This window comes from Cyprinus carpio, chromosome A20 (assembly GCF_018340385.1).
Source record: "Cyprinus carpio isolate SPL01 chromosome A20, ASM1834038v1, whole genome shotgun sequence".
In the NCBI taxonomy this organism is placed as follows: Eukaryota; Metazoa; Chordata; class Actinopteri; order Cypriniformes; family Cyprinidae; genus Cyprinus; species Cyprinus carpio.
The window spans coordinates 23,827,056-23,838,147 of NC_056591.1; the positions used below are offsets into that span (position 1 = coordinate 23,827,056).

The 11,092-nt window shown below is 45.9% G+C and overlaps 1 protein-coding gene across 1 annotated transcript in view; it reads left to right on the forward strand.

The window, feature by feature from the left end:
* The window catches only part of LOC109084103 (1-phosphatidylinositol 4,5-bisphosphate phosphodiesterase beta-1-like), a 77,665-nt gene extending 67,456 nt beyond the window's left edge, over positions 1–10,209 (forward strand). Inside the window, exons 30-35 of the mRNA XM_042778188.1 lie at positions 2,473–2,549; positions 2,774–2,863; positions 3,465–3,522; positions 4,445–4,531; positions 4,876–4,900; positions 9,665–10,209. Of these exons, the coding sequence (XP_042634122.1) occupies positions 2,473–2,549; positions 2,774–2,863; positions 3,465–3,522; positions 4,445–4,531; positions 4,876–4,900; positions 9,665–9,933 (606 nt within the window). The 3' untranslated portion in view covers positions 9,934–10,209. The remainder of the gene's footprint in view (positions 1–2,472; positions 2,550–2,773; positions 2,864–3,464; positions 3,523–4,444; positions 4,532–4,875; positions 4,901–9,664) is intronic.
* Positions 10,210–11,092: the final 883 nt, after the last annotated feature.

Genomic DNA, 11,092 nt, shown 5'->3' on the forward strand with positions numbered 1-11,092 from the left:
TGGAAGGATGACTTAGACAACATAATGACTGAGTCGCCGCCACCTACATCAGTGTTTACAATAGAAGAGATTGAGAAAGTAATTGTAAATATGCCCAATAATAAAGCCAGCGGCTCAGATGGTGTAACTTACGAGAATCTGAAAGCCACTAGGAAAACATCTTGCTACATATTGAAAAGCATATTTAACACCTGTTTGGTTAATGAGCGACAAGGCATGAATGAGCATGTTTTTTGCTTAAAACCTGCAATTGACGATTTTAAGCATGAATCTGCTAAGCTATACATTGACTTCCTAGATTTCAGAGATGTCTTTGGCACATTGCCTCACAGAGTCATGATTGACGCATTGGAAGAGATACATCTCCCTAAGATCTATGTAGACATAATAAAAGATTAATATAGTGACTCCTACCTGCAAGTGATCTGTGGAAAAGACCTCACCAGACTTGAAGTAGGAATCAAAACTGGCTGTCCATGGAGTGAGTGCTGTAAACTTTATCATTACAATAAATCAGTGGCTAAAATGGCTCTGTACACATGCCCCGCCCCACGTCCTGTCACCGAACCCAGTCCAGGATTATGCTGGTGATGTGGCCGTCGCATCCCGAGATGAAGGCGTGATTAAAAACATGTTGTCATGCACTGACAGATTCCTGACATGGTCTGGCCTACAAGTAAAGCACAGTAAATGTGCAGTTTTCTGTGAGAGGAGGAGCGGTGGCAACCGTTGGTGTCGATCAAGGGCCGACCAACCCCCCTCTTTCACCATCTAAGACCAGCCACTCAGAGTGTGTACTAGACATGAGACCCACAGCTACCTGGGTCACAAGTTTAACATCGCTGGAGAATGGAGTCTGCAAGCACATCAGTTTATGACCAGACTGGATCTCACTGACACATCACCTTTATCCTTTACTCTAAACGTGCAAGCAATAAGAGACATAGCTTTCTCTAAAATTCAACATCTTTTTGCAAATGTCTTGCGTGAAATGGACAACAAAACCGTAAACGTGGTTAGGAAATGGCTTTGTCTCAACACACATTCCACAAGATGTTTTATCTTCCAGAAAAGACAGGACGGGGGCTGCATGTGGGAGCACATAGCCACAAGACAGTCTCACCTTATCTACACGCTAAACTGTGAAGATGTCAGCGTGGGGCGAATGGCCAGAGCATCCTTGTTGCTGGATTTTAAAAGACAGAAGGTGCCACACGCATGCGGTGGGGAAGACAGCTTCCTGGGTTTTAAAGAAAGACCAGTGGAGAGCTGGATGGAGGGGACAGGGGTTTGGTGTGTCATCAGACTGGCCAGACTTAACGACCTGTGCTGGAGGACAGGTGCTGAACTGAAGAGGACCTCCCACTACTGACCTGTAGAGGTCTCTGATGCAGTCGTAGAGGACACGTCCATCATCGTGGAAGCCAGGCTGCTCCATAACAACATTGTTCACCTGCTCCAGCCTAGTACATCAAGGCAGACTCTCTCATCTATTCAAAGAGCCCAGAATATGGAGTTCTGGTCCAATCTAAAACTGCTCTGCCTGGACCACTCTGTATCACACACCATTTACAGCAATGCCTCCATCAGTGAGGAGATCCTCACTTTCTGTGTAAAAGCCTGTTTACAGGTTACAAAATACAACCTACATCTGTGGTTTCCCTCCGTCCACTCCCGCCTCTGCCTGCTGCATGACCCTCCTCAACACCTGGAGTCAGTAGCCCACATCATGAACAGCTATTCATCATTTAAAGGACTATATACTGCCAGACATGACAGACTTGTGGACCTCATTGCTGCTCAGACCCCCTGCGTGGCTGATGAGCAGATCTTCAAACACAGTACTGTACAGTCTGAATGGTTTAACTCACCTGCAAACACTTTTCTAGGAATTGCTAATACACCAGTTATCATTAATGTCTCTCAAAATGACAAAACAGTTAGACTATTTGAGATGTCATGTGCCTTTGACTTGTTTATGGAGGACTCTTACTGCTCTAAGACTTTAAAATATCAGTCATTGATATCTACCATTGAGAACCTTGGGTACAGATGGCAGCTTATTGTGCTGGTGTTTGGTAGTCTAGGTCATGTAAACAGTGTGTGTGTGTGTGTCTGTGTGTGATTGTGTGTGTGTCTGTGTGTGTGTGTGTGTGTGCTGGTGTTTGGTAGTCTAGGTCATGTACACAGTGTGTGTGTGTGTGTGTGTGTGTGTGTGTGTGTTGTTTCTCTTGGTTTGCTGATGTGGGACACGAGGAACAGTCAGTCGCTGACACTGCAGGCCAGGGTCAAACACACATCTGAGTCTCCACACATTCATATGCAACAAATAAAGGGCGGGACTTAGTTCTGTCCATCACTGCTGATTGGATTTGAGAAGTCGGCCAATCAGATTGCGTTTGCTGTCTTGTTAGCATGTGCTGCTCATCAGATGTTGACTTACCTACATGTTGGCCTTCTTTTTGTGTGTAGCTTGTTGAGAAGCTCATGGCTGTGGCAGAAGAGTGTCAGAATAACCAGCTGAAGAAACTGAAGGATCTGTGTGAGAAGTAAGTCCGCATCACTGCTCTAGAGATATTAAAGGGATCGTTCAGCCACAAATCACCACTCTGTCATCATTTACTCTCCTCATGTCCTTCAAACCTGTGACTCTTTTTCAGTGAAACACAAACATTTTTTTGAAACATGTCTTTGTCCGTTTAATGAAAGTCTGTGGTCTGATGTTTGGACAACACTGTCCTTCTAAATATCTTATGATTTGGGGTTTTTTCAGAGAAAACAAAGACTTGAAGAAAAGGATGGACAAGAGACGACAGGAGAAGTTTCAAGAAGCCCGAACGCTGGAGAAGACTCTGACTGAGGAGTGAGTGATTTAACCCAGTCTTTGTGTGGGTCTTCATCATCTCTGCCAACCAATCAGAGTTTACAGCTTGATTTTGGCTTGAGGCTTGAAGTCAAGTCACCTTTGTTTCTATAGCGCTTTATACAACACTGATTGTGTCAAAGCTGCTTTACAGAGTCAAACAGGAAAACAGTTTGTCAATGATGCAAGAAGACAATAGCAAAGTGTCATTTTTCAGCTAAAGTCAGTTCATTGATGATTCAGTGATGTCATCATCCAGTTCAGCTCTCTTCAACAGTGTCTGTGCAATCAGTCAAGTGTCCGCAACTAAACAAGACAAAGAAACCAAAACTCCATCGGTGACAGAAATGGAGAAAAACCTTGGGAGAGACCAGGCTCAGTCGGGGGCCAGTTCTCCTCTGAGCAGGGCATCATTCTTACCAACAATCATCTTAGCAGTACTTGATGAGCAGAGTTTGAGTTGGAATGTGTTGAGCAGGAATATTCACCAGGACCAACAAAAGAAGATGTTGATCCAAAACACACGGTCATCTGCTAGTGGCCAGTGTGATAAAGATTAGACATGCTTGACACTGAAAGGAAAAATAATTCTGTTTTGTAGGAAAAAGATGGAGATGAACAGATCACACGTGAACGAGGTGGTGCAGTCCATCAAACGGGTGAGTGGATACTGATCACCAAGGACTAGTTAACCCCTGCTGGTAAATGCTTTAATTACTCAGTCCACCTTTTTTCAAAACTAGCCATATATTCTGAAAAATGAATGTTTTTGCAAGCAACATGGGTTTCGCCTCTAAATTGGAAGTGTGTGTTCCCATCAGCGCTTCTCTTAGCTCAACTCTTCTGGCCAGACTGTCTACAGAAAAAAACAAGATAAATGCAAATAATATAATGCAACTAATCATGAATAGCTTGCACAGTAAAACAGACTTTAGGTTATTAAAGATAAAACATGGTTTGTACTTTGTAACACGTTGTGTGTTTTGTGCTGTGAATTACTGGCTACCAGGAGGAAGATTATTTTATTTGATTAAATGTAGATTTTACTGTGACTGATCCTGCAGTTACATCATGACACCTGTAGGTGCCAGCAAATGACTGTCTTTATGAAGCAGTGAATTGTGTCTTATTGAGTAGTTTCATGGAAGATTGTGTGTAATTATAGTGTGCACTTGTAGTTTATTGAGCTGCTGTATTTAATCAGAACGTCAGTCACGTGATCAGCTGCAGCCAATCACAGCTGTGATTATATTCAGAACAGCAGCAGGACTGTGATCCTGCATAATATTTTATTGTAAGGGTATTTTTGCTGCTTTTGTATGATAAATAATGTTGGTAGTGTGGTCTGTCTGCTGTTGAGAAGCTCTGGGAGAAACCACTGGATCAGCGTCTGTGTGCGTGAAGAGTTCTATCAACCAGTCAGTTGTTGCTGTTTGAGGGTTAGTTGTTAGTTGTGTTTCTGTGTTCATGAAAATCTCGCATGGCAGTATTTTGCCGAAATATTCATCGCTTCTCTGTCACGTGTAGATTGCATGTACTGGAACACGTCTGTGAGCGTGTGCATGTTTGTGTGTTTTCCAGCTGGAAGAAGCTCAGGACAAACGACTGGAGAGATTGCTGGAAAAACACAAAGATATTCGACAGCAAATCCTGGATGACAAACCAAAGGTACGAGCCACTGTAGAGATTCATGACGTGTTTGGGGGAGTTTAAAACACTGCAGAAACACACACACTCTCTCTCTCTCTCTCTCTCTCTCTCTCTCACACACACACACACACACACACACACACACACACACACACACAAACACACACACACACTCTCTTACACACACACACACACACTCTCACACACACACACACACACACACACAGATACTCACACGCACATACACACACACTGAGCAGAAGAGTGTGCACACACACACTCACAGATAGATACACACAGACACACACACACACATATACCTGCGGTGTGTTCGTGTCTCCTCACTGTCACTGTTATTTTAGGAGGACGGCTCACAGGAAGTGGAAGGTAAGCAGTGCTGCATCCCAGCATTCAGTTCATCACAGATACTCATCTGACATTCAGGTTAATGCTTGTGTTTCCTGAGCTGCTCAAATTAACCAAAACCCAAACTCTGGATCATAACATCCTCATCCACCCATCTTCCAATAACCAGCTTTACTGACCTGTGTGTGTGTGTGTGTGCGTGCGGTTGCAGTGCGTGCAGTGCGGGTGCGTGCGCTCCTCTGCTGAGTGTGTGTGTGTGTGTGTGTGAGTGAGTGAGTGAGTGAGTGAGTGTGTATGTGTGTGTGTGTGTGTGTGTTTCTGTGTGGTTGTAACTCTGTGTGTGGTGTGTGTGTGCGTGCGCTCCTCTGCCGAGTGTGTGTGTGTGTGTGTGTGTGTGTGTGTGTGTGTGTGTGTGTGTAACTCTGTGTGTGTGTGTGCGTGCGCTCCTCTGCCGAGTGTGTGTGTGTCCGTGTGTGAGTGAGTGAGTGTGTGTGTGTGTGTGTGTGTGTGTGTGTGTGTTTTTGTGACATATCAGGACACGGATTTGTATACTGACATGGGTATGACACAGGTATAACACGGAGAAGGTGACTTTTCAGGACATTACTCCATGTCCCAAATGTTCAAAACGCATATAAATCACACAGACTGGAGTGTATTGAGAATCTGAAATAGCACAAAGGTTCCTGTAAGGGGTAGTGTTAGGTGTAGGACCACAGAATATACAGTTTGTACATTACACTACGCTTATGGGATGTCCCCAGTTTTCATAAAAACAAACTTGTGTGTGTGTGTGTGTGTGCGTGCTCTTCTGCTGAGTGTGTGTGTGTGTGTGTGCGCGTGCTCTTCTGCTGAGTGTGTGTGTGTGTGTGTGTGTGTGTGTGTGCATGCTCTTCTGCTGAGTGTGTGTGTGTGTGTTTGTGCGCGCGCTCTTCTGCTGAGTGTGTGTGTGTGTGTGTGCGTGCTCTTCTGCTGAGTGTGTGTGTGTGTGTGTGCGTGCTCTTCTGCTGAGTGTGTGTGTGTGTGTGTGTGTGTGTGTGTGTGTGTGTGTGCACGCTCTTCTGCTGAGTGTGTGTGTGTGTGTGTGCGTGCTCTTCTGCTGAGTGTGTGTGTGTGTGTGTGTGTTTGTGCACGCGCTCTTCTGCTGAGTGTGTGTGTGTGTGTGTTTGTGCGCGCGCTCTTCTGCTGAGCGTGTGTATGGTTCATCATCACACGTGATCTGTGTTTCAGCAGAAATACTGCAGCACTGCTGGCACTGAGCCGCAGTGTGTGATAGTTTTCTGCTGGTGACGTCGACTGAATCGCTTCAGCGGACGCTGACTGGCCTCTGCACACTCAGAATGAGCCAGTGGTACTGAGTCCTAAATAAAGCTAATGAATATGACAAACAGAGAGGTTTCAGGACGGTGAGACTCGAGTCACGCTCTGAAACACGCCACATGCTGTCATGATCGGCTGGGATGTTAACACGGTTACAGCCGTGTGTTTATCTGCTGGTCAGTGACGTGTCGTCATCATACACCGTTACTGGAGCAGCAGCAGCGGTCTGCAGGCTTCGTTGCTGTTGATTCTTCAGATGAATGTTATAAATGGAGGGAGACTCACTGATGAACTGTGTCTGGATTTAATGTGGCTTTAGGTTCTGACTGTGCTTTCGCTTGCTTTATAGACTGTTTTCACAGCAAACAAGTGAACAAAGAGACAAGCTTCACTGGGACGAGTTGTTGGGATTGGGGTTTGTTGAGTGGAATATTGTTAACATGATTGCTTACACTGTACTATCTTTAGTCTTGAACATGTGTGTGTGTTTGTGCCTTGTTAGGTGATATACAGTGTGTACACTGTATGTTCTGGTTTGTTTTATTTTTGCATTTTGTTACAGAGATAGTCCATCCAAAAAATGACCGTTCTGTCTCAGTTGCTCTCCCTCGTGTCGCTCCAAACCTGTGACTCTTCAGTGGAGCACAACGTTATTTTGAGGAATGATGGAAGAACCAAACAACATCAGACGACACTGATTTTCATCATGTGGACAAAAAAATGCTCAATATCAAAAGTCATACAGATTTGAACGAGTTGATGACAGATTTTTTTTTTTGGTGAACTATCACTTTAAGAGAAAAGCACTTCTTACACCTAGGAACTTTAATCTGGTCAGAGAACATGAACTACGTAACTTCATTGTCAGGCTGTTGATGAATTAAACATCGAGAATGTAGCAGTCCTAATTTCCAGCCAGTGATTGTGAAGAAGCAGATGTGTTAGTGCAGTTTTTCTCTTTGTAGATGTGTTTGGAGCCTCAGTTCAGCTCAGCGTCACGAGAGGGCGTCAGAGTGCACTTCAACACTTCAGAGAGAGTCCTGCTTCACAGTAGACTCATAAATCATGCAGCATCAGTCCATCTGGGCTTTGCTTCCCATCAGACTCATGTTTCAGGAGTTATTCTGTCAGGAACACGCCACACACGTGACCTCGTTCACAGCCGTGTCGCAGTGGCGTCAGAAGCAGGTCTCATCTGTGCTTGTGTTTGAATCAGGAAGCAGTTTGGAGATAAAGTAACCAGGACGAAGCTGAAATCCTGCCCTCTGTAAGAACATGAGCGAGAGAGAGAGGCCTGACCTATTTTTACGCTTGGATCAGGCACTAATGGACAGCTATAAGCATCCCGGGTCTTCAGAGACCTGCAGAACCCTCTCTGCTCTCAGCTGATGAAAGCATTGAGAGATTTCACCGCAAGCTGACAGCTAGTTTAGCTACTCTGCCAGCAGCAGCCTATATACGTTTTTGAGAACGTGTTGATGTTTAAATAGAAATAAGCTGCTGTCACAGCTCAGCGTGTGCGTGTTAGCGTCCCGCTAACGTTCCAATAAGATCAGCCGGCGGGAATCACGCACGCAGCGTGTCGCAGGCTGATTAGATCTGACTTTCAGGTTCACTTTGGTGTTTGTTTCATGAACTTCGCAGCGAGGTGAGCGCGATGAGGGAACGTGCTCCGTGTTATTCATGCTAACGCGACGCCTCTGTGGGTGAGCTGTGTGTTTCTGGGGTATTTTTACACTTCTGGTCTTGTGATGTTTTGTTCGCAGGGTGGCAGATGTGTTTCTCTCTGAAAGCGTGTTGATGTTGAATGGAGCTGCAGGCCGCGACAGCAGCACAAATAGTCGTATGACTTCACAAACAGGAGCGCTGTGCCATCGCCATGGCAACACTCATCCGCTCTTAACCCCATAATAACCAGAGCAGGAGGCCCAACATGAGGACGCTCCTGGAATAATGCTCTCCTGCAGAGGACAGTGTCACAGCACTTGTTTATTTATTTATTATACCGTGACACTCTTTGACTTCATGTATCGTGGCATTTTTACAGTGTTTTTACTGTTATTTTTAATTTCTCCTTCAGTCTTCCAAAGGACAAAAATAACCACGCATGCTTTTGAGAAGACATGAGGGACAGTAAATGATGAATTGAACTAGTCCTTCATTGCCATTGTAATGTTAAAAAAAATACTGTGGTATTGCAATCATAGTATTGTCCAAAAAAGCATCTGATCTTGGCAGAAGCGCAGCACTGCAGTAGACGGCGAGCGAGAGACAGATGGAGACGTCTGTGAGACTCGAGGAGCAGATTGAGGCTCGGTCAGAGGCGCTGCGTTCGGTTGGGCTCCCGCTGGCACACGCCTCAGTCGCTCCAGCGTTCCCTCGCTCTCGCTGTGGCCGCGCTTCTCCCGTGTTTGATGTGAGCGGCTCTTCATTAATAATTCACACGACCCTCCTGATTCTCGCCAGGGGAAGTGCTGTCACTCGATAAAGACCCGAGGAGCACAAACACACCGCGATCCGGCTGGAAATAACCTGCTCTCGTAGAGGAAAGACGGCCGAGGGATTGTTCAGCACTAGTAATCAAACGCTGCTGATGATCGAGTCTCTGCAGGCGTGTGGTGTCATGCATCGGATGCTGATGGGTCTGGAGTCACAGAGTCAGTCTGTTAGTGAGCGTTCGTGAACACACACCTGCGGGTGATGACATGACGAGTGTGAAACGGGAACGCTTCCGCTAAAGTAATTCAATCTCTGCCCAATCTAGATTTCAGAAGCTTGGCATCCCTCGATGGCGGGCCAGAATTAGGACAGATGTTGAAGAAGGTCATTCTCCTCCCAGAGTGCTCTAAGAGAGCGGAGGAGTTGGACGCGAGTGTGGTTTGTTGACAGATGACGAGTCTTTTGAGGAAAGACATTTTTAACTACGAGTCGGGAGGGAACAGAAACTGGAATGGTCTCTTTAGGTCGGTGAATCCGGGGCGGCCCGCTGACTTCAGGGCTTTGAGGTGTTTCTCAGCTCTGCTGCTTGAAGAGACGTTGGATCTGTCAGTGTTTGTAATTCAAAGTGGCCTGATTCGTTCTTCTTCTTGACTGCGGCTCTTACAGTAAATGTGTCTGAAGCGTGATCAGAGACCTCGACTGATGTCACGTTTCTGATGTATTTTTATGTTTATTAGGTGAAATGAATGGCTCAGAGTTTCTGTTTGTAGGACGCCTGTTTGTTTGGCACATATACTGAGCGAGAAGGGCTACTTATTAAAGAACTAACTCATATGCTTGATTTGGTTAAGACGGTATAGATGTGTATATGCTGGATGAAACATGGAGGAGCAGAGCCAGAGAACCTTACAAACATATTAATCTTAACACAACTAACCAAGAGCGGAGCAGTGTAACCGTGTCTAGTTGAAGCCTTGATGACTCCCTCCTAACTTTTAATTACCTCTGTTTCCACACCGACACTAGGTGATAAAGACGTGGCATCCGCGCGGTTGACAGGAGTCGCAGCTCAGCGTCAAACACAGTTGGGTATCTTGGCGAAGAGTCGGCGCAGGACGCTCATGCGTGTGCCAGAGACTGTGGCGTGTTTAATCCAGGGCCTTTGTGTGCTGGCCAGCAGGGGGACAGCAGATGTCCTTCCCCTAAGTAGGTCGGGCTTTGTGCGGGCGGCCGCTCCATCGCCGCCTGGAACCATCTGGCCGTGGCGTGTCGCTATCAGCCGGCTGAAAATATGATTTTCTAGAAGGTGACCTTTGAGATGACGGGCGTGTGGTGACGATGCTAAACCGGTTTGAGGATTTGGGCTGTGCAAGTGTAGCGCTCAGTGGAAATGGCTGATGATAGTTTTTGTTTTCTGTGTTGGTAAAGACCTGTACATAAAGCTTCCCTTGTACCTTCCTGAATTAACCACCTCGAAGCAGTGCATGGAAGAACTAAACCTGTTCTGAGGGTTAACCGGCGCAAGCAGAGATCAGAGGCGCTCTCAGATCACCAGCGAGCGCAAATCATTCGAAATCAGTCTTTGACACAATCATCTTTGGTTCTTTCTTTAATTACACCGTTCCCAGGAGAGCGAGCGGGGTAGTTAACCAGTCAAATAAGCAGTAAAGCAATTATTGGGTCAGAATGAATACAATTCTGACATCTTTAATCACTAGGGGAGTCTGTGCCTGGAGAAAAACAGGATACTCGTCTCTCCCAGAGCTGGCAGAAGCTGAGTGAGATGAAATCGTGTTGATCTTCTGAGATCGTCTCTTATCTGAACCTTTAACCTCAGGCTGTGGTTTTACTCCCCTGCGGTCGGTGTGACTCATTCTAACATGGTGCAGCTTTATTTTGCTGTTTTATCCGTGTGCTTATTCATGTTACAGCGCTGTATTCTCTCACTGGCTTCACATCTGCTTTGTGATTAGGCTCTAGATCAGAGCTTCTCAACTGGTGGATCACGACCCAGAAATATGGCTTTGTTTTTCCCTGCTGTTACATTTGTTGTTACGATAGCGAAACAGACTTATAAATGGGTGGAAAAACAGCGAAAGATCAAAGAAAACTCAATGTTAAACACGCATCAGTGCAGTAAATCTGAAGCGAAGCCAGTTGAGATGCTCTGATCTGGAGGGTTCTGTTCCCGATGAGTTCCTCGTCTGATTTTGTACCGCTTTCTTCCGCAGCTTCAGAGCGAGCTGGACCAGAAGTATCAGGACAAGTTTCGGAGGCTTCCAGTGGAAATCCAAGAATTCGTGCAGGATTCTGCTGCTTGTAAAGACAAGTTAAGCCGAGACAGTGACTTTCTCCCCATTTCCACCGTGACGGGGAAGCTCAAGCACGAAGAAGTGGAGGAGCGATCGTCAGAGAAAGTCTTCGGCACGCCGCTCTGAGTGTGTAGCACCTTTA